At 38.7% G+C, this 24,070-nt stretch overlaps 1 protein-coding gene across 1 annotated transcript in view; it reads right to left on the bottom strand.

The window, feature by feature from the left end:
• The window catches only part of LOC119695379 (interleukin-31 receptor subunit alpha-like), a 108,272-nt gene that overhangs the window by 13,795 nt on the left and 70,407 nt on the right, over positions 1 to 24,070 (bottom strand). Inside the window, exons 6-16 of the mRNA XM_038123757.1 lie at positions 21,367 to 21,533; positions 20,062 to 20,201; positions 14,720 to 14,861; positions 14,476 to 14,558; positions 13,190 to 13,400; positions 11,723 to 11,881; positions 10,516 to 10,638; positions 9,792 to 9,944; positions 6,937 to 7,080; positions 3,803 to 3,899; positions 1,801 to 1,864 (exon numbers count right to left, since the gene is read on the bottom strand). Of these exons, the coding sequence (XP_037979685.1) occupies positions 1,801 to 1,864; positions 3,803 to 3,899; positions 6,937 to 7,080; positions 9,792 to 9,944; positions 10,516 to 10,638; positions 11,723 to 11,881; positions 13,190 to 13,400; positions 14,476 to 14,558; positions 14,720 to 14,861; positions 20,062 to 20,201; positions 21,367 to 21,533 (1,483 nt within the window). The remainder of the gene's footprint in view (positions 1 to 1,800; positions 1,865 to 3,802; positions 3,900 to 6,936; positions 7,081 to 9,791; positions 9,945 to 10,515; positions 10,639 to 11,722; positions 11,882 to 13,189; positions 13,401 to 14,475; positions 14,559 to 14,719; positions 14,862 to 20,061; positions 20,202 to 21,366; positions 21,534 to 24,070) is intronic.

Here is a 24,070-nt window from a genome sequence, read left to right on the forward strand (position 1 = left end):
TTGGAACAACTAGAAATCAAATGAATGTACAGAATATAGCAAGACTTGCTCCCTGCCCCTGTTTTGCCATACCGGCTTGGGGAATACCTTTCTACACAGTTCATTAATTGTTCAGAATATCAAATTACTTCTACACATTATATCTGATAAACTGTTTATTGTACTGTCTCCTGACATAGTGCTTTTTCTGCTTTCTCCCAAACCATTATCTGGTATCTGGTATTTCTGTGTCTGACATGTTATCAACATTACAATATTCTCTACCAGGCATGTTAATACAGACTTCATTTTTTTTGACAGTTTCTTTGCCTCTGCAGGAAAAGTTAAAGGCATTCTAAATTCATATATTTTGCTTTTATGCATATTATGTCAAAATGGCACTGTGGCTCATAAAACCCACTTGTCCTTTCTGTAGCAAGCAGTTTCAGTGTATTTCACTTGCAATACATCATTGCAAAATCGCTACCCGATGACTAGCTTTGAATGCATCACTTCTTTATCTACATTTACGTGGAAGAAAGGAAGAAAGCAAGTGAGGAAATCCTGATCTGTAATACAAAAATCCATACTTGCTCTGTTGCAGGAAGCAATGCTGATGTTCAGCACAATTTCTGATTATCAGCAGACTATCAGGATCTTCTGAAATACTGTTTCTGATTACTTCACTCTGTATCCCAGTATCCCAGTTCTGGAGAGTAGATACCGACTTAGCCAATGCCGGAAATTTGATGAGATAGAAGTCTGCTTGTTAAAGCTAATGAGAGAAACTACTAGATTGTTCAGTGCCAAATGAAGTTCATGTCTTTCAGAAAAAGAGATTTATAAAGAAAAGCAGTACTAATTGCTGCTAGAAAAACACAATCATAGGTGGTCTGAGACTTAAGAGATGAACTTAGGTGTTCTAAAAGAAGGACTTTTAGTATCAGATGTCATCAAAACTGCAGCAGAAATCTTGTTAAAAGGGGAGGGCAAGAAGGTGAAGATACAAATAAGTCCACTAATGGGCAAAAGTGGACTATGTGGTCTTCAGCAGCTGATTCTAATAGCTGTATTTTTTCCTAACAGCTGATTTTCCTGCTTATTTAGGACTGGCATTCAGGTATACTTACCAAAATAAATGGGAAAGCTTTGGGCAAGATGTGAGCATGCTGCTGCACCTTGGTGCCTATTGACTGGTACATGCTCCTCAGACAGCTACCAACTGCCAGTCAGAGCCCCTGGATCGCTTTGGAGGCAAGATGAGCAGCAGACTTCAGAAAACACCATGTTACATGGCCTCTGTCATAATACTTCTCTGGAATTAGGCCACAATTCACTACTTTGTATTTTGAAAAACTTGTGCTTAATAATCAGTTTGAGTTGGTGAAAACTGACTGGTTAATGGTTAGACTTGACGGAACTTCATTTTATGGTAAGGAAAATAATGAAGATGCTTCAGGTTTGATTGACTTGTCCCATGAAATTTGGTCCAGATGGCCAAAAAGCCCCTGAATTTCTCTCTTTAGACTCCATCTACTTCCATTCAGCTTTGATTTGTTCTTTTGAGGATCATGTCTTTAAATATGCTTTATAATGTACTCAAAAAAGGTCTGAGACCTTTATTAAATTTAAAAGCGTATATAGCCTATGCCTAAATAGAAACGATCCCCCATTCTATATTTTGAATATTGCTCTGGCTTCCAAGCAGTTAATATTAGACATTTTCTTGAGTAAAGTGTGAAAGGACAGATAACTAGCACTATAGATTAATCAAAGATCTCTCTCATAAAGTATTTCTTTATGCTTCAGAAGAGTACTTACCATATCTTGGAGTGCAGTGCTATTTCTTGGGGTGGGTACACTGTGCCAATATGATCTTTTCAGCCTGTAAAGAAGTATTTTACGTTTAACATCAGGTTGGAAGACTGACATTTCCGATGCATTTAAACTGATTACTCTTCATACATAACATATTAACAATTATTTTTTGTGACCATAAAAAAAAAGATGTTCTATTACAGAGGCATGCTAATTAAAAGCTGAAGACCAAACTTGGTAGTCTACACTGAAATACTGAGTTAATGATGATTAGCATCCTTGTTTAATGACAAAGGAGCTGTGAAAGTACTGGCAATGTTGTCTGTCTTTAATCTTTTAATCTATACATCTAATATTTCTATACATCTAATTTGTTATCATTTCCACAAATCCTCCATCTTCCTTGAGGGCTTTGGGACATACAGGACAAAGCTTGTTTTAGTAAGTATTTGCTCCTGGGCTTTATTTAAAAGTTTTCTTTCCCCTGAAAACAAAGAGCAAGATACTGTTGCATTCAGCCCCTGTGCAATGGCACTGGTAGTCTGGAAGAAGTTCTAAGGAGACAACACAACTCTGGCTCTTTCCTGATTGTTTTGAGTTTGGCTCATTCTGGCAGCTATTACATATAGTATCTCACCTCCATAAAAAAGCCTCAACAAAGCTGTAAGAGAGGCTGAGACTTTAAGTAGTCCATCATTATGCCTTAGTGTTGGCCTCAGTATTTTTCAGTTTTGAAATTAAAGCTAAACTTCATTAGCTTTAGGGTACTTTTCCTCTGCTTTAGCTGTGGTTGGAGGTGAAAACTGTGGCTGTAAATTTACTGAATCTCCTGCTGATCCTGTGAAGATGGGTGTTTGGCTGGCTGGTGACTCCTTTCTTACAAATCAAGAAGGTAATTGAGATGAAGGCATCACTGGGACCCTTTTTTTCAGTTCAAAGTGTTCAATATTACTACAAATGTACAAATTTAAACACTATTTTCTGGACTTCTAGGTGCTGTCTGGTTTTGTGTTTTGTTTTATTTTTTTCCCTCTTTCCTTTTTCCTCTTTCCTATCAGGCCCAGACAATGAAATGTGGTCTTCTGTTGAACACAATGAAGTTTGCTCTAGGTTGACTAGGTAGGTCTCAGAAGTTCCTGTCAAAACTGTTGTATCAGACACAGTGCAACCTAAAATACAATCTGAAAATGCAGAGTCTGTTTCCCAGTGGCAAGGACAAGAGTTTAAAGCTAAAGCAGGATGTGTGACTCTCAAGCCACAGGTTGTGCCATCTCTCCTTTAGCAGTTGTTCTTTCAGCTTCTAAGGCTGGTGCTTTGTGAAGAGGAGAAAAAGGGAAGGTAGTGTTCTAGGACACCAAATAGTCACATGAGTGGTTGTGTGTGATTAGGTTTGTCAGAATATTATTAGAACCCACTACTATGCAAACCTTTTAGTCATAGTATATGCCACTGATATTGTACTTCAGATTATTATGTAGGGGTGAATACTTTATTATTGCAGAAAATAATTTTTCATAAAATGAGAGGACCACTGCCAGATCTTATAGTCACCCTTGTTATTCTCTTTTGTTCCTACTCATTCATATATTGCTCCTTGTCATTATGTGCTTATATGCATACTTTATAAATTTAATATCCAAATGTGTTTGCAAGAAATGTCTTAGATAAAAATTATCAAATGCATGCTTTATCTATCTATCTATAGCATATGTTCCAATGTGAGAAATGGTCCTGGCTCTTTCTAAGAGTGTTTGAGACAGGAGGTAGTCAGATAAAGGAATAAAAAACTAAAGAGTGCAGATTTTTTACAAACTTGTTTTACCATTTTAATCAGCTTATAGTGGCTTGTAATTGCTCTCACTGTGAGATTACTGTGGTGACTTTTGTGTTGTGTGTTTTTTGAGCTGTGTTGCCTTTAATGACAAAAAAGAGCTAGTGTTATGAAACTCAGAGCTAAGCAAAACAAGAGTGCTGCTGGCAACTCCAGCCAATATTCTGTTCTTACCTTTTAATCACCAGAGAACAAGTGAGAGGTGCAAAAACCAGAATGAGTATCATGCTGAGACAAAGACCAATCACAAAACCTTCAAGTTCTCCTTTATCTGATGGGAAACAGAAAGCTTGAATCAGATTTATGGTGTTAAGTACAGAAAGACCTTATTAACTTCATGAGAGAAATATTTTAAACAGAAGTCAAAGCCAACTTTACACGTGTTCTGGAATTTAAGTAAAATCTAGTTAAAACTAAAGTTGGTATTCTCAGGAGAGTGTGAGCTTTCCAGGTTTGTTTTTTTTAAGATATCTAGGTATCATAGAATCACAGAATGGTTGGGATAGGAAGGGATGTCTGAAGATCATCCACTCTAATCCCCTACTAAAGGAGGTTCACCTAAAGCACGTGGAACAGGATTGCAACCAGGCAGGTTTTGAATATCTCTAGAGAAGAAGACTCCCCAGCCTCTCTGGGCAATCTGTTCCTGTACTCTATCACCCTCACAGTAAAGAAGTCCTTCATCATCTTCAAGTGTAAATTCCTGTGTTTATGCTCATTGCCTCTTGTTGTGTCATTGGGCACCACAGAAAGGAGTCTAGCCCCATTTTCCTGACATTTGCCCTTAGGGTATTTGTATACATTGATAAGGTGCCCTCTCTGTTGCCTCTTCTCCATGGTAAAAAGGACCAGCTATCTCAGCCTTTCCTCAGTAGTAAGGTGCTCCAGTTCCCTAAAAACTTTTGCAAACCTCCCAGGACCCACTCCAGGAGCTCCATGTCTCTGTTGTCCTGAGGAGCCCAGAAATGGACACAGCACTCCAGGTGAGGCCTCACCAGGGCTGAGTAGAGGGGCAGGATCACCTTCCATGACCTGCTGGCAATGCTCTTCCTAATGCCCCTCAGAAAACCATTGGGCTTCTTGGCCACCAGGACACACTGCTGGCTCATGGACAGCTTCTTGTCTACCAGGACCCCCAGATCCTTCTCCACAGAGCTGCTCCCCAGCAGGTCAGCCCCAGCCTGTGCTGGTGCCTGGGGCTGTTCCTCCCCACGTGAAGGACCCTGCACTTGCCCTTGCTGAATTTCAGAAGGTTCTTCTTTGTCCATCTCTCACACCTGTCAAGTGTTCTTTTCCTCCCCGTGCTGTTATGTGAGCTCTAGCTTGTTTAACAGGTGAGGACCCTCATGCACATCTGACTTAATAAGAACCTATTTCACTGAAAGTGGCTTTTTATCAAATTCGTTATTTACTAGTAGTGTTTGGAGTTTTTTTGGTTGGTTGGTTTTGGTGTTAGGTTTCTGGGGGTTTTGTTTGTTTGCTCATAGGTTTTTTATTTGGTTGGGTTTTATTTTGTTTTAGAGTTGTTTTGAGAGGTCATGCCTGGTCCTGATAGCAATAACATAGTTTGTGTATTTAGATGGTGCCCATGCTTTAACTTTTAAGATCATTAAGACCGCTTTATCTGTAGTCAGTCATTTGTCAATCCTTGAAGCAAAGCTAGGTCCCTTATTGCCTCTTAATACTTGCTTGAGATATTTTCTGTCAAGATCCCACCTACCTAAAGAGGAGAAGGTGTTTGAGAGGTTAATGAAGGTTGATAAAATGCTCAGGCTAACACAGGAACCAAAACTGACTGTGATATTAAGAATGAGACAGTGTAGAAGTCTTTGTTATAGATTTTTGATGTCTTTTGTGCTATAGGAGACATCAAAATTTTAAAATAGTGCCTATAGAGTGTGGTCAGTTCATGATTGTGTTACTGATACTGACAAACCATATTTGCAAAAAAAAAAAAAAAAAGCCACTTGCTTTTTCTTTTCCTACCCATCCCCCAACAATAGTCTTTTTTTTGTCTTTTTTTTTTTTTTTTTTTTTACCAAACAGCTACCTAAAGTTCAAAACTAATTTGGAAAGCTGCAAATTGCTTTGTTGCTGAAATTTGTTTTTTATAGCAAAGAAACCTGAGATACTTCTAATGTATTAAATAACCTGTGAAATGTTTGGTAAGACCAAAAATAGTACATGTAATGTTTAAATTCAGCCTAACTACTTGATTTTTTAAAATGTTGTGTTAATTTCACTCTGCATTTTTGTTACTTTTCTGAAAAATTGAATACTTTCCAAATATATACTTGGTAGGATGAGTGAAATGGAGTCCTGAAGAAAATCTCCAGGGAGAGAATTTAATATTTTGTGTTGACAAGAGAAAGTTTTCAGTGGGAGGAGGAGGGGTGCAAATCCTGTTGATCTCAAGGAAGATTCTAAATGTCATTTTTGACAATTTAGTTGTATGGTTTTATACCTCCTTCACTTAACACAAAAAAGCTGCTGTGGGGAGAAACCATTTGCATACTTCTGTTTCTGAATATCACAGGTTCCTGATACCATCTTAGCATGTTCTTTTATTTTTATATTTAAAAATCTTCATTAAGGGAAGCTGTGGTCAAACAAAAAAGTCTGTTGCAGCGTTAGTTTTAGTTTAACTGATGAGGTGTTAAAAATGTTTGAAAGACTAAGTTTAGCCAACCTTATATTATTTTAAGTTTTTTAGACTTTTTACACGCAACTGTATTGGTCTTAGCCTATCCAGGCACTTCTGAGAAAAGCAAACTTTTGCCAGTGACCTAAAGGACCTGTTACTTAGAATGTACTTAAATTATCAGAAAGCAAAATCTATTTTGGTTAGTGTTCACCCACACTAGGAACAATTGAAAGGTACTTAATATTTTATTTTTGCAGTTAATGGCTCAGGAAGCCAACTTTACAGGACTGCACAGGATTTTGCCAAAAGCAGATGATTGAACATTACTAGTCACAGGCAGAAATTTCATCTGATGAAATCTAGAGAGTAATTGTCAATAAATAGAGATATGTGCACATAGCTAGCACAAAAAGGTCAGAAAAGGTTTCAGAGATTATGACCCCTAGCTAAGTTCCCTGTATACTAGGTAATGAAATACAGGTAATATACAGGTAATGAAATACTTTGTTCTGTGACACAAAGTTTACATCTTGCAGAGGGACAATATTTTCTGTTTGCTCTCAGTAACTGAGGATTGACTAATAAACCCTGTAAGTGAACATTGAGAGGACATAAAGCAGAGATTCATGCTGGGTAATGCAGATGCATAGAGGTTCCACAGTACCATATTTTGGAGTGCTGAAAGGTTGTGAAAGAGTCAGAGGTCCTTCTCCAGCATTAGTGAATCCTGAAATCTGCACACGATAGGTGGTCTTTTCCTTCAGTCCAGTAAGATGGTAACTTGTGATAGAAGTGTTGAGAGTAACAGCTGAAACACAAAGAGGTTTTAGGAGGAGATGATTAGATGAAATCTTATGACTGAGCATGTATCAGTGCAGCTGAATGGGCAAACGGCAAAATTTCAGTGCCCTGATTCTCATCTGGAGGAAACCAGACTGTGCAGATATTCTTTGGATGTATACAAGATTTCCCAAAAATATTTATGTACATTTTAAATCCAGAGATTAAAAGCATGAGCTTTTAACACACCAAGGCTGTATTGGGTTTGTAAGGCCAAGTTTTGGTAGCAGGGCTGCTGCAGGTGTGGCTTCTGTGAGAAGCTGCCAGAAGGTCCCCATGTCCAACAGAGCCAATCCCAGCTGGCCCCAGGATGGATGTGCTGCTGGCCAAGGCTGAGCCAATTAGAAATGGCTCTGTGATAACAGATTTAAGGAAGGAAAAAAAGTTACTCTGAAAATGTAATTACACCCAGATAAGAGCAGAGTGGCAATAAGTGACAGGAACAGCCTGCAGACACCAAGGTTGCTGAAGGAGGGACAGGAGGTGCTCCAGGCACCAGAGCTCAGGTTCCTCTGCAGCCCGTGGTGAGACCATGGTGAGGCAGCTGTGGCCCTGCAGCCCCTGGAGGTCCCAGAGGATGCAGAGATCCACCTGCAGCCCATGGAAGAGACCCAGGCCAGAGCAGGTGGATGCCTGAGACAAGGCTGTGAACCCGTGGGAGGCCTGGGCTGGAGCAGGGTCCTGACATGGACCTCCAGACCCATGGAGAGAAGAGCCCACAGTGGAGCAGGTTTCCTGGTAGGACTTGTGACCCTGTGGGAGATCTATGCTGGAGCAGGCTTGCCTGAAGGACTTCATCCTGTAGTAAGCTGGAGCAGTTAGTGAAGAATTGTAGCACATGGGATGGACTCATGCTGGAGAAGTTCATGGGAGAACTTTCTCCCATGGGAGGCAACCCATCTCAGAGCAGGAGAAGGACTCTTCTCCCTGAGCAACGGCAGAAACAATCTGTGATGAACTGCCTGTAACTCTCTGTCTCCCTGTGCTGCTGGTGGGGAAGAGCTAGAGCCTGGGAAGGAGGGAGTGGTGGAGAAAGGTGTTTTAAAGGTTTGTTTTATTTGTCATTATCCTGCTCTGAATTTCATCAGCAATAAATTCCATTAATTTCCCCAAGTCAAGTTTGTTTTGCTGATGTGGTAATGTGTGATCTCTCCTAGTCCTTACCTTGATCTGTGAATGTTTTGCTACGTTTTCTCTCCCCTGCCCCGTTGCAGAGGGGATAGAGTGGATCTGGCATCCAGTTACTCTGGTATCCAGCCAGGGTCAAACCATCACAGGTGATGGATACAGAAGGCTGCTTATACTTCATGAGAGGAAAATGCATGTAACATGCTGAACAGTTGTTCTTATGTCGACTGTAAGAGTTAACATTAGGACTAGCCCTTATCTTATACTTTAGTCTCACTCCAGTTGTCAGTAGTTGTTTAGCTTGATTTATGCCAGTGCGATTACTCATCATTTGGTACAGGAACAGGGCTGTGCTTCCTGCTTTACCTGCTTTCAGCTCAGCCTGTCTTTTCTGATGGTGCAGTGACTTTTCCCTCGGCCAGAATAATGTACAAACTGCCATGTTGTAAGGATGCTCTTGGGACAGAAATTACTCCTTAAGTTTGCCACTGTGGATTTAAAGTCTTCACAGAAGGGGATGTGATGCTGTAACCTATGGACTTCCTTCCCCCAGATTATACTTCCTGTCTGGAAAAAATGGCAATTGGGTGCCTTGTCACTGCTGTATTGACTGGTTAAGGTAGAAGAAAAAAAAACTAATTAAGTTCAGCCCTGGATGTTCCCATTCTGCCTTCTCTTGTGATTTCAGATAGGTATTTGAAGTGGAATAGAATCTCCAGAAGACCTTTTATGGTTCTCTAAAGGCATAGGTCAACATGCATTATAGAACTCTTACCATCTCCCTTTGTCAGCTTTTACTTTATATTTGTCTTCCCTAGCATGCCTTCAACTTTATTTGAAAGCCAGTACGTACAAAGTTAATGTATTATTACTTATGGCAAAGAGATTTTCCATTTTAGACCAGAAAGAAAATGTTTATCAAAAGAATATGAGGGTTTTTTAAAATTGAAAACTCAAGTGGTTTGAATTCACAGCTATTCATTTATTCCTAGGTTTAGAAGCTTCATAATTTGTAGTTCATTAAGGTTGGAAAAGACCTCTAAGGTTATCCAAACTTAGACATAAAAACTACCAATTTAATAAAATGTTTCCAAAATTAAATATATAATGGTGTATTTAGAAACAGGTAAGAAATACAAACTGCTAATTGAGTTGAAAAATGAAATATAGAATGTCTCACATCTTATAGAAAGTCTCAGACTCAAGCTTGGATGAGGTTCAATGAAACATAAGTCATTTGCTTACATAACATAACATTCATTTGTGACTGAAATTGTAATAGTGAAAATGTATGTCTTCCTTTAAGTGTTCCTAGAGAATTCTGCTGTAGTCTTAGAAATGTAATTTTAAGGAAACAGCAATATTTAATTTGAGAAAAAAACCTAGAAAATTCTAAGAGTTCATGGGAGCATCTAGAGCAGGAGCTGACCTTTAAAAGCAGAGCACTCAATTTGCACAGAAGTCATAAATAACTCAGTAGACTTAATGGTCTAAATGAAACTTTTTTTCATGACCCTGAGCCAGTGCTTTGTTCTGTTCTGTTCTCTGTACCTGGAGACTTTTTCCTTGATGAATCTGTGTAACTGATCCTGTATCCCTGGAGAAAGCCCAAACGGTCTTCTGCAGCTATTTCAGTCCACTTCACAAGTGCAGAATGCTTTGTGATATTCAGAATTGTCACATTAGCGGGACCAGTCCTAGGAACTTGAAAAAAACCAGATATTTGAGTTCTGCATAAATACCTGTGGAATGGACATTCAAGACTGAATCCTAGCTGTTTCCAAGGGAGTTCTTGTCAGATTCTACATCCTAAAAATGCAATGTAAAGGGTGCAAGAGAAAGGCAAAGTCCCATAGAGTAAAAACCCTCACCTTAAACAGTATCAAAGTAGGTAGAAATTGTGACTGACTCGTTATGAATATTTCACTCCAATAGCAACAGCCGTACTCATTTCAACTTGTAATACGAGACACTGTGAAATTGAGATTGGAAAATCTGATTGAATTTGAATTTGAGCCACATGGGTCTGAGATGATCTTTCTGTTATTTTTGGTAATGTCACACATAATAAAAATATTTCTGTGGACATGTCAGTAAGGAACAGCATTCAGGTCGTTCACTGCCAGGACATGACTGCTAAGAATAAAGGCAATGCTAACTGCAGAAAGCTGTTCAGTCACATGGAAAAGAAATTTTGTGTAGTCTTTCTTTTACTGCTACAAATAGGAAACAAGAAGAAATATAGAGGGTGGAGTTACAAAAAGGGGAAGAATACCTCCTTCAATGAAGTAAAAGTGGGTTACTCCAAAAGTCTTTTCATGTCTTATGAAACTTTCACACTGACACACATCAGATGCATGTACCATTATTTTGTACAACTTATATGGCTGAAAATTGTCTGGAAAACAAATAAAGGTGTGTCAAGGTCTACTGAGAAGTTTTAAATTACAAAGAAGAAGAGGAAAGGCAACAGCTTCATAGATTTTCTGTATGGTTCTTGCTTTCTGAGACTTATAGCATAGCATAAGAGTATAGTGCTTTCCACTGAGTACAAAATATGTACATCCTTCTTCAGTGTCTCTAGATGCTTTATGTAAACTATTTCAAAGCCAGAATTGGACAAAACATGGGTTTTCTTTTAGAAGATGACAGGTGTGTTTATAGTCTCCCTGTGGGAGGCTTTAGCTGCTGAAGGAGAAATTAGGAACTAAAATGGCTGTAGTTATCTTATTTCAGGGATAGGTATTTTCCATTCAGCTAGAATAACAAACCCAAGCAAAAAACCTAGATGTAATGTGGCACTACAGATGTTGCAGAAGGACAAAGGTAAACAGTGCACTCTCTAGAAGACTTTGTAGAACTCTGAAGCTATAAGTTCTCTATTGTACATAAAAACCAATGCTGAATGGCCTTTGGAAGAGTTACCTACATGATTTTAATCAAAAATTTCAGTGTCTGTTCCATATAAAAATCCCTGACTGAAGCCCATCATGTCTAACATGGTAAGCAGAATACTGGAGTTGAGAACTTGGGCTTTGGCAAGTACAGACACGTATAAAAATAGAAATTAATCTTAGGGAGTCTGTAACAGAGCAGTTTATATTGAGAGATAAGCTTACCTAGATACAAGATGAAAGGTTTTTTTAAAGCCAGTAATATATAGTAATTATATTAGTAATACAGTAATATGTAAAACAAGATCTGCCTGCAATGTGGGCAAGGAGAGACGTACCAGTAGCTTAGCTGCATTTCTTGCCCAGCAGCATCCAGAAGAACCCTAATGAAAACTCTTGTTTTATCTGCCTTAATGTTGCTAAGCATTAACTGATATCGCAGTACTGGACAATTACTAAAGAGCTGTACTTATCTGAATGGATCTTCTGTTTGCCCCTAAAAACAGAACAAAAATCCTACTCTGCCCAACCAAAAATAACCAAGAAATGAAAGGGTGCTTCCACAGGAGGTGTGGTGGTTGCTGTTACCTAATGTGAAATTTCCAGTAGCCGTAGTTATTATTTTCATGTGCATATTCTCTTTACTAATGCCCCAGTCAACCACAAAACATTTTGGTTTGTATTCTGGAGTCCATGTGACAACTGCATTTGTTCCCTGCCTTTTGACACGAATTTGACCAGGCAAGTCTGTGAACAAATACACAATTAAAGGTCAATAAACAGGAAAGCAGTTTTCTCCCCTAGTGTTCTTTCTTTCTCCCTTTTGTTCTGTTTTTTAAAGATTATTCATTAAGCAAATATAGCAACATAGCAAATTACTTACTTATCATAGTAAGGTTTACAATGGTATTTCAATAGAAGAAACTTAGCATTTACTACTTTGCAGTGGTATTTGGGAATTACAGTGTGGACTGTACAAGACTTTTCCTGAGTTCTGATTGCTTGAAATTAGGTGGCTGTTCCAAGCCTCAGGAGAAAGATGTCAGGTGCTACTAAGTAACCTCCTGTGACACACTAGCAGCTGCTACACACGGAGTAACTCTGAGAGAGTACTTGCCTATCAAGCAGGGGTGGAGGAGGAGGGGCTAATGACAGATCATAGCTAGATCATTCCATATTTCATATAATTTGAGTTTTCTGAAAGGATCTTGAAGATTTTGACATTTTAAAAGACAGGATACCAAACTAGGAAAGACCTTCTGACTGACACTAAGGAGGGAAAAGGGCAATCTGCCATTTTGAGGTAAGAAGTGGACCTTGCGAAAGACACGTTCTCCATTTTATCTCCTGTCTGGAAATGAATACAAGAAAGGCAAATTAATTGTGAGGGAGCTGTGGTTGTGTGAGGGAGCTGGGGCTGTCTGAGACAACTGGGATTGTTTATCCTGGAGAAAAGGAGGCTCAGGGCTGAATGCTATAGCTGAATTAAAAAAAATCTTACTTTGTAAAGAGAGGTTCTTCTTATATTGCAATAAATACACCTCAAGACTGTGACACATGAAACTAGTTTATATCATAAGGAAGACATTATACAATAGGTTTTATTCTTTAAATGAAAAGACTGTCTCTTTGGGCCTCAGAAAAGCTTACATCTTCACTAGAATGTGACATATACATCCTAATGTGACATGTACATCCTGTCTATTCCTTTTCCTATGTGCCAGTTAGAGTAATACTGAAATAAAGGACAGTAGCAGGTCTCTTAATAGTTATTTAGCTCAAGAACTTAGACTTGCACATAGTTCTGTGAACAACACATGGTACTTTCTCTAGCTTGACAAAGAAAGTGCTAAAATCAATATTAAATTGCTAGTCTATTAGCTTCTACTGAATATCTTCTTAAGAAACAATTCTGACCCTAGTACGTAAAAATATTAGCTTAGTATATGTTCAACAGAATGCTTTCACCTATCCCAAAGTCCGTGAAAAAGTAACCTTAGAGACTGGTCATAAAACTTCCCCACCATGATGGTGAATAGGTGATAAGGTAAATACCTGTTACAGAAAATTCTGGGACAATGTAGATAGCTCGTGGAGATTCTCCTGCTTCATTATAGGCAGAAATATTAAGTCTATAGTATGCCATGGAGATATTAACAAGAATTTTTCTGTCTTTGAGAGAGATGTGATTTGGTGGGCGGCTGCAACTGTTGGGTATTCTTTCCACATTAACAAAATATCCAAGGACATTCTCACTTTGTGCTACCTAGTAAGAGGAAAAACATTATTATTTTATAAATGCTGTTATGTCCCGTGCAGAAAATCAAGAGGAATTTACTTTTATAATCAAAATGTAGCCTTTAATGATGGGGATAAAATCATACTGTTTTAATTAGGTCATTAGGAATCAATAAGGCAAAGCATTTCCTTAAAATTAAGACCATGCTTAAATTGAGAGGATTTGAGTACATGATGAAGAATTTTCCTTAATTGAGATCTTAGTTATGTGTATGCAATTAGTAATAACAGCAGTGAAGCCGCTGTAACATTCTCTACATTTCAGTGGAACATATCCCTCATTTTCAGGAACTTGAAAGTTAATGGGAGGTGTTTAATTGAAATTTATGCCTCTGGATATCCTCATCTTCTAGGGCTTGATTAGGTATGTAGTATCTTTAAAGACAAATGTTAGCAATTATGCTACAAATTTGATATGTGTTAAATATCCATTGGTAGAAATTCCTGGTGGTGGTTCACTCATTATTTTACTGTACTAATCTTAATAAGAGATTGGAAAATGAGTGCACAGAAATGGAAATTAATGCAATATAGACAGAAACTTAATACATGAAGGCCTGTGACTACTTCAGGGATTATTTCTAAAATCAAGATTGTCTGTTATTTCTCGCACAAAATTAATAGTGTGTAGATACCATGAAGCAGTGAGGCTGGGTTATCTTAATGAAATAATTGGATACTTTTGGAGTAACATAGACAGGAAGACATTTACTATTTTAAAAGGCAGATACACATATCTTGTGTGGAATTTCAGATGAAGCTGGAAGTGCTTAAAATAAAAACGCGTTTTGTCCATGGAAAAGAAGGGAAGTTTTAGTAATTTTTCAAGAATATAAATTGATATAATTTTTCCCTGTTAGTTTCTAGCTCCTAAATCATCAGCATACAGATGCAATGAATTCCACAGCAAGTATACAATCTCCAATGCCTTTCACCTATCAAGTGTGAACTCAATACAATGAAAAAGTCTGTTTTCCCCTGCAATGTAAGGAATAAATAGCATATACATCACAGAAGGTGCCCAGACTCAAAGTGAACCTTACCTCCCACTTCAGAAGAACACTTCTTCTTCCTGGAGACACTTGTGTAGTTACATTATAAGATATTCTTGGCTTGTTCACGAGTTCTGGTAAACATGGAAAAAGATGGAGACATGCACTCAAATGAATAATTCTGATGTTCATATTTTCATGAGTATCTGAAAATCCTATTCCATGCGACACAGAATTTGGAAAAGCCTTTACATTCATACTTACTACTAGTAGGATGAAACTACATTTCACTTACTGTGAGGGACCAAAATCTCTTTGCCCCAAATGCAAACACAGTTGAGGCCATCCTTGGTTATGCATCTGAGCTGAACAATGTATGAAGAATTAGCATTTAAATTTGAAATGGTGACATTGAAAACATTGCTTCCTACAGGCACCTAAAAAAAAAATCATTTATGTAACAACAATAAAACATTATTTTATATTAAGTGTTTTCTCAGCCTAAGACCAGTCTTCTGACTCAGCTAAAAGTACAGGTTCCTGATCAAATTGGAATTATTGCACATTTTAGTCAAGGTATTTTCATTCTTTCAAGGCAACACCCTCCTTTTCATGAACTTGTTCTGCTCACTCAAGACAGTAAGTAACCTGGTCTAATTATTTCTTTTACAATCAATTAGACATTACATATGCTGAAAAATAAAAATTTACTTAACTATGACCTTGCTAGCATTCTCAAGAACAAGGAGTCAAGGAAAAACTAAACATTTAAAAAAGCCCTTATTTTTAAAAGTGTCATTGTGTCTGAATTGATCCACATGGCTGTTGTTTTAAACAGCATGACTGGAGTGGATGTGTGGCTGCCTGTATGCCTTGGCACTGCAGAAGAGATTTGCATCTGCAACAGATGATGGCACTGGAACCCCAGTAACTTTTCAGGGAATGGAGATTTTCTTGAAACAAATACACCGCCTATGTCTAAGGAAAACCCTGAGCTGAAAAATACAGAGAAAATATGATAGGAAACTGTTGTTATCACTTAAACTCTTCCCGAAAACCCCCCAAAAACAACAAAGCCCCACTGTAGGGTGAGCAGCTCTTCTCTTTGAATTTCTGCAGTACTTTATTTTTTAATAAGTTAACTAATTGACTTCTGTGGGAGTGTGGTTACCTCCCTCTCCTCCACTTCCCCTCCATCCTGACCTTTATTTCCTGTAATCCTGATTAAGTGATAACCACTATCAGCAGTCATATTAGACGTGTCTTGACCATCATCTGACTCAAAGTTGATTTGGGGCAGACAGATAACGATATGAAAGACAAGGGCTGATTTTAACAGCTCATCCACCTACTCATAGTGCTGGTTAAGATCCAACTCAAGTCAGCTTTGGAAGAAACCAATATTTGAAGAGAGCATGCATATATGTCTTTAAGTGTCTCATCTTACCCTTTAAATAGTGGATAGCCCACAGCCCCTTGAGCTCTCTTGCACAGCAATGGGCTGTACAAGGGGATGTCTTGAGTAAGGACACTTAACTTCTGAAGATTACTCCTCAAGGATGAGAGAGTATTAATCTCATCAGATACTTGATAAGTGAATTGGAAATTAATACACTGAACATTTTAAATCTCAGTTAAGTGATACAAAGGATAGATTGTGCACGTACAATCCTTTAGACATAAACTGTTGACCAGGTCTGGGATTAAGTCTGGATCCAGAAGCAGCTAGACTTGGAGGGGCTCTTGGAGCATTTTAGAATGCAAAGGGAGCCTTTTTTTAACTATCATGACCCAATTAAAATGTCTTCCTCGCAGTTCTGTCTGACTCTATTCTCTGTGAAATAATCAAGTGCTCTTTGCCATCTACTCCTGTTAAACCCCTGTCACATTTACTATCAAACCTTGCTAGATTTCTGTTTTATATCAATAAACATAACTTCTTTCTTATGAGTGAAGGGTATTACTCTGTCCATGATAACTTTATGTAATTTTTTTCTTGGTCGCAAAAAAATCCCACTACCCACAATATTACAGAAAGACTCCAAACAAGAGGGAAGTGAAATGGATTTAAAACCCAAAGTTAAATTACATTACATGTACATTTATCCTCTCTTGACAAACATTAGCTTTATACATCCTCTGTGCATGTATGGCTGTGGCATTCACATTCTCTGAAAAAATCGCTTTGCCCAAGATTTTTCTCCTGAGAAGCTGAGAAGCCTCAGAGAAAAGGAAAACAATTTTTATCTCAGTTGCTTCTCCTGGGTGGAATGTGTTTGGAGAGTGTTTACCCACAGGTGATTGTTTAATTGGATTCTGGTGTGAGTTGTTTTGACTCTTTGGCCAATCAGGACCAAGCTGTGTCGAGACTCTGAAAAGAGTCACAAAGTTTTCATTATCTTTTTAGCATTCAGTAAGCATCCTTTCTGAATTCTTTAGTATTGTTTAGTATAGTATTTTTTAATATAATATAGTATTATAAAGTAATAAATTAGCCTTCTGAGAACATGGAATCAGATGGATCATTCCGGCCTTAGTTGGGGCATTCCCTGTAAATACAATATATGGCCATACTCACTTACTCATCGACAAGCTTAGCCTCTGTTTATATTATTAGGAAGATATTACAGCCTAAATTCATAGTATCAGCTGGGACCTGGGAGATCATGAATATTCATGACCTGTAGTCTTCACTCATTTGTGTCACCTAGTGTGGGTGTCTGTACTAGTCCCCCACAGTACTCATGTGGATGTTCCATCTCCCCTGTCTCAAAAACCTGCAGGGCATGCATTCATACTGGTCTTAACCTTCTGTTCTTCCACGTGCCACGTGCCATAGTCTGCATGTGCTTGTCTACCTACTGTGCTACTGGGTGGGCTATGCGTAGGTAACTGGCTGCCCAAGGATGGTCTAGGACTTGTATGCAAGTCCTAGAATGAGGGAACCTTTCCAAGACCTGAATGTTCTTCGTACTGAGATGAAACATTTCTTACATGGGTCTCTCAAAATACCTCTTCTGAAGTGGCTAAATAAACTAGCAGTCAGCTGCAAAAGAAGTGGGAACAGTCTTCTGAGACAAAAGGAAGAACAAGGGAGATTTTTGTAAGATTTTTCCTTCCTTTTTTTTTAAAAAAGGAAGCAAAGAGGCTCCTGGGTGAGCAGAATTTCCCAAAAAGCAGAGACTATTGCTATTTAAACAGTTTTCTTCTTTTCCTTGATAAATGCATATTTTAAACCTGATTAACACATATAAAAATAACAGCTTGAAAAACAGACAATTTCAGGGACTTAGTGATACGTGTCATGCATATGTGCCTGCCTGCTGGAGAAGCCTTTGCTTGGTATGCTGGATGGGAAGGGGAAGGGTAAGCAGCCATTGCTGCTACACACAGACATTATTGACATTATGACTCATTTTTCATCTCCTGCGTATTCCCTTTAATTTTGTTCTGCCCTGTTAGTGTGCCATATTGCATGTCCTAAAATGCAACTGGAACTGATCTTGTATCCTATAACATCCTTCTCTCCAAATTGGATAGTGATGGATTTGATGGGTAAACCGTGATGTGGATTGGGACGTGGTTGGATGGTCGCATCCAGAGGGTAGTGGACAGTGGACATCAGTGACAAGATGTGTCCATCACAGGTCCATAGGCGGTGTGACCAATGTTATTTAGTATCTTCAGTAATGACTTAGAGGGGGCAAGTGCTCTGTGAACATGCAGATGATCCCAGGCTGAGCCATGCCTGCAGGGTGAGATGCCATCCAGAGAGACCTGGACAGGTTCCAGAGGGGGACCATAGGAACCTCAAGACCAGCTGCTGCTGAACCAGGGTCAGAGTGACCCAGGGTCAGGCTGGGGGATGAACAGATCACAGCAGCCCTGTCCAGAAGGTCTTGGGGGTGCTGGCGGCTGAGAGGCTGGACATGACCCAGCCATGGGCACTCCCAGCCCAGAGAGCCACACGTGTCCTGGGCTGCATCCAGAGCAGTGTGGGAAGCAGGGCCAGGGAGGGGATTCTGCCTCTCTGCTCTGCTCTGCTGAGACCCCACCTGCAGTGCTGCATCAGCTCTGGGGTTGTTACTGAACAGTCCCGTAACTAGACATCTATGCAGCAGTGGAGGAAGGTGCTGGAAATTCTTTTAAATTTAGCACAATAGAGCATGACCCCTACATTCATTGTTAGTATTTAATTTTGTACATACAGTGCTTAGTACAAATACCAGAGATTAATGTGGCCTTGTGCTAACTCCCTACATCTGTGACTAATAAACTTGTTCCAGTTAATGCTTTCTTGTTTACTTCTATCAGTGATTTAATATGTACTATTATCTCAGTTTTGAGAATAAGGATTGTGTATCAGAGCAAAGAATCATAAGAGAAGTACATTATGATCTGATGGCGTATTTGAGATAATCCCAAGGAGAAAAGATTTGTCAGAAGATCTGGAACTATATCCAAAGAAGTGGAAATAATCAGCATATATGCATGTTTTCAGGAAACATGAAAATACAATAGTTTCAGGAATATAACCTGGTCTCTGAGGTTACTGGGCTTGTATGCTTTGAAGAGAATTAGCCATGCATTCAGCACTGCTAATGAAATAATGTTGGCTTCCCAGTCTAACAAATATGATGGAGAGTTTATTTCCCAATTTTCAGGGACAGGGTTTCCAGCACAGGCAGGACATGGACCTGTTGGAACGAATCCAGAGGAGGGCCACCTAATCAGTGGGATGGAGTACTTCTCCTGTGAGGAAAGGCTAAGAGAATTGGGATTGTTCAGTCTAGAAAAGAGAAGGCTTTGGGGAGGTGTTATTGTTGCCTTCCAGTACCTCAAGAGAACTTGCATGAAAGATGGGGCAAGACTATTCACAAGAGCATGTAGTGACAAGACAAGGGACAATGGGTTTAGACTGGAAGAGAGTAGGTTTAGATTAAGTATTAGGAAGAAATTCTTCACTGTGAGGGTGGTGAGGCACTGGAACAGGGAAGTTGTAGATGTTCCATCTCTGGAAGTGTTCAAGGCCAAATTGCACATGGCATCCTGGTCTAATAGAGTGCAGCCCTGCATGTGACAGGGCTGGTTGGAACTAGGCTGGTTGGAACTAGGCTGGTTGGAACCAACCCAAACCATTCTATGACTGTATTACAGTCATATTTCTCTTCTTTTCAAAGAAGAAAATCTGGAATATTTACACTAATCAAAAGTGTGTGAAGTATGAATTATTACCTTAAAAAACAAAGTGAACTGATCTCTAATTTTTTTTGAAAATGTAATGATACCAGCTAAAAGGACAATATATAAATCACTGAAAGTATGAATTTGGTCTGAGTTTACATGGCATTTCTGAAATTCAGCTTTTGCAACCCTGGTAGTTGTAGCGTTTCACTGGTAGGGTAATGAACCAGATGATATGCTATTCTATTTTACTTCATTTAAAACTACTATTCCTTCTTTCCCAAACATTTCAAGATTTGTTAGAACCAAACAAATGTGTCTTAGTGGGACCTGCCTACAAAATGTTTCCTTGCTATGCCACCTTGCAATCCTTATGCTGCATATAATACGTGCAGCCGAGCTGATATTGGAGCGCCTTATATTCTCATGAGATTGTCAGCTGGAAGTACTTACCAGTGTCCACAGAGCAGATTCTGTGAGTGCCTCTCTGTATCTCAGCTCATATGGTGTATGAGCTGTGGACATGTCCCACTTTATTATCAATTGGTTTGTGATCTGATAAGCATTTATGTTAGATGGTGACAAGCACTTTCCTAAAATGGGGGAGATACAGTTGTTTAAAACACAAGAGAAGCAGGAAAGCTTTGGTAATTACATCTGTTGAGTGTGGTCTATAAAAATGAAAAGACTTGGCACACAATACTGAATGCTGTGGGACTTCAAAACACCATGGAAATGAATAATTACTATATCTTTAGGACATCAACAAAATACTGTTGTTCCTCTTGCCTTTCTTTTGTGAATGCTTCTACTGATTTCAGGAACACTTTTTTTCTAAGCAGTTACTATTCTGAGTGAGGCTGAAAGGCAAAATCAAAATGTCAAGAGTACCTGTTGTAAAAAAAAAAAAAATTGAGTTGTAAAAAAAATCCAGAATATCTTTAAATTTCAGTAAGTGCAAATATACTTTCATCTTCCTCTCCAATAAACACAATTGTGTCCAAAAGCCTTCAGTAAAGGTTACACTACTGATGATGATGATTTGGGTTGTACTGGTAGTAACTCCCAGTGGAGAAGCATTGGTTTTTCTTGGACCATGATTAGTCTGAGCATGGGAAGTTTTGAGAAGCTCTTTACATCAGTTCAGTGACCAGATAGGTAGGAAATCTTTAAATGAGCATTTAAAGGGCCTAATGAATAGGGCTGTTTTTTTCATAACTTTCTTTTAGCTCAAGCTCTTTAAGCTCTTTTAGCTTTTCATGAGTTTCTTTTTCATAACTTTCATTACACACTGTATAATGAAAGTGGCCTTAGAAAATACTGTGTAATGGGTAAGTGGCCTTAGAAAATACTTGAATTTTGAAAAGTTTTCTCAAAATTCTAATGTCTTATATCAAGAATTCCTTAGGTACTCAGTGCTGAGTCAATCTGCTCTTTGTAAACCAATACAAAGAAATGCAGAAAACCATCAAAGAGAGCACAGAAAGCTGGTGAAGTATAGTACACAAAAATTACTAAATATTTTTCTGGATATGGATATTAAATATTCCAGCAATATATTTAAAGTAAAATCCTCCTCCCATAAAATGTCATAGGCTTCTGTTATTAACTTCATTCAAGGAAGACAAACTGCATCTTAGTTCTCTGAATCAGTAAAAATAACAGGAGTGTTTTGGGAGCTGAAATTTTGGAAATAAACTTTACAGAATACAGCTTTAGCTGGGCACTGCAGTAACACAACTTGTGAAGACACTGTACCTGCTTTGCTTGGTAAAACTGAGATGTTCTTTCCTTTTGCACAGGTGTCATTTTCATAATTCACTGCTATCCAAATGGTTGCAAATCTCTCAATGTAGAGATTCTTTCGTTCTATTGTGATGGAAGGTGATGATGTGTTTCGCCGAAAAAGTGTTTGTATTTTGTTCCTTCAGAGAAAAGGAAGCAGAATGAAAAACATTTCATTGGATTATAGTTATTTTTTCTTCCCTGCCCAAGAAACCAAAATTATAGCAATTGATAGCTTTCCAGATACTTCTACACATAATTCCACATCTGGAAATCTTGGAGATTCACCTTGAGCAGCTTGAAACAGCAAGATTAATTCATGCACCTCAGTAACCCTAGCAAATTTAAATATGCAAATCCTTGTGTGGTGGGGAACTGTTGAATTCCTTAAAATTGTAAGGCATAGCATGATACAACAAGATCTGTATTATCTTCTTTTGTACTTACAGTGGGATATATAGAGCATTTTGAAGGTGTAAAATTAAGTTAGAAATTACTTCATAAAGCCCTGCCTCTTATAACAGGGGCACCCAAATCCCTTTTGAACAGCAAAATTTCCCAGTTACATGAATCTGAATTACCATAAAGTTATGAAAAGCCTTTTATGAGTTATGTGCCTATCTTCTGACCTCTGTTCCTGCAAATTGTCAGTTTGATGGAGATATTTAAATGTTACCTGAGTCCTCAGCCTGTAGATTTCTCCTGGTATACCTAATATACACAGCACAGGAAGTCCAAGAGTTTTAATGCCTTACATACAACTTTGTTGCCTACTTTTTTTCTTGTCTCTCTCACTTAGTCTCTGCCACACACAGGACAGATTTTTCCAAGGTTGAAATTGTGAAAGTTCAGTGTACTTAAAGAGAGGGACTAGCATACTAATTGCTTAGCTAGGAATTTCAAGTATTAAACTACACACATCATGATTCAATATTCAATACCTGAGAAAAACTACTTGAGGGTTTTCCTGTCTTCTGCTTCAGGCTAGTTGTGAATCACCTATTAAAATTTCAAAGCATGATTTTGAACTCTTGGTTGGAACTTTTCTGTGGGAGTGTTTATCTTTAATCTTTTTCTTTATGACAACTTAATCACAAGGAGTAAGGACAAGGAACTATTACGACATTAAAATGATGTTACATGCAGGAAGGGGTGATACCCTCTTCTAGGCAAGGTAAAAGCCTTTCACATGTGGGGTTTTTTCTTTCTTTTTAACCCAACAGAGGAGAAGATAGTAAGTTTGTCTTCAAGACCACCCAGTGGAAACTTAGGAGACTGAGGTTAAGTCCTGACTCTGACTTGGAAACATCATCATCTCTGCCAGGGAATTGTCTCCCTCTTCCCTCACTGACATCTTCTTTCATTCTGTTATCTGCCTTGTCTGTTCATGACATCAACCCTGCAGCCTGGGAACAGCACAGTCTGGTTCTGGCTTATGACTTTAAGAGCAAGTAGCTTAAAAATATTGCAACTGATAACATCTCTTCAGAAACAGAGCTGTTTCATAGATGTTTCTGCCTTCCAAAAAATTGGTATTCCTTGAAGTTTCAAGAGGCAAGCCAGCAATGCAGTAGAATTTGGAGCTCATTGCAAATTGGTGCCTGCTGCTATCTCCAGTGAGAAAATACTGAAGGTGAGGGGGAGAGTAATCTCAGCCTTGAGGTGGTTGCTTTTCTCCTGTACAATGTGAAGATGATCACCCTAGGGAATTTCCCAGTGTGGTGACATTTTCTTAGCTTTAGGAGATGTTTCTAACCACAGCTCATTTTTAACGACAAGGGGTGGTTATGTGGCCAAACAATCAGCAATGAATATCAGAATTTACCTATGGTATGCAGTGCTGTACTCTATGTACCACATGATACGGCCTCATGGCAAAGATCATGTCTTCTGATCTCACGTTTCTATTTCTGAACATGACCCTAATCTCATGGGAGATTCCAAATATCTAGATATAAAATGAGTAAATTCCATTTTGTAATGCAGCTGCAACAGAAGATATTGTATTTGAGGTAATCAGTTCAAAATTAACCCAACAAGTTCATTCCATCTGTTAAACCACTACTAGATGATTCAGAATTACCAGGAAGTATACTACATCTGACATCTCCTTGGGTACATGCTATAGCAAAATACATAATACATAAAATAAAATCTTAGTGTCTGTTTATGTTTGAATTTTTTTTTAACCTTAAATACATCTATGTTGAGTAGTCAATAAAAGTCAACAGCTGCAAATAAAGGTTATTGAGTAAGCTGATCTTTGGCAATAAGGATTTAAAGAGTGTGTTGGAGGCATGGCAAGATGTATAATGACTTTGTATTGGGTTTGCATGACAAGGTTTTGGAAGCAGTGGAGCAGATTGCTACAGAGGTGGCTTCCATGAGTAGCTGCAATAAGTTTTCCCCATGTACAACAAAGCCAGTTCTAGCAGACTTCAGGACAGACTTGCTGCTGGCCAAGGTTGAGCCTATCACGGTGGTAGTAACTCTGGGATAATGCATTTGACAGAGGGAAAAAACTGCTGCACAACAGCAGCTGGCAGAGAGGAATGAGAGCATGTGGGAGCTGCAGAGAGCAGCCCATACTGCAGCAGATTTGCAGGGCTTGTGAACCCATGAGAGACCTGCTTTGGCTGCTCTTGAAGGGCTGGCATCCCATGGAAGGGACCTACAC

The sequence above is a fragment of the Motacilla alba genome, chromosome Z (genome assembly GCF_015832195.1).
Source record: "Motacilla alba alba isolate MOTALB_02 chromosome Z, Motacilla_alba_V1.0_pri, whole genome shotgun sequence".
NCBI classification, from domain to species: Eukaryota; Metazoa; Chordata; class Aves; order Passeriformes; family Motacillidae; genus Motacilla; species Motacilla alba.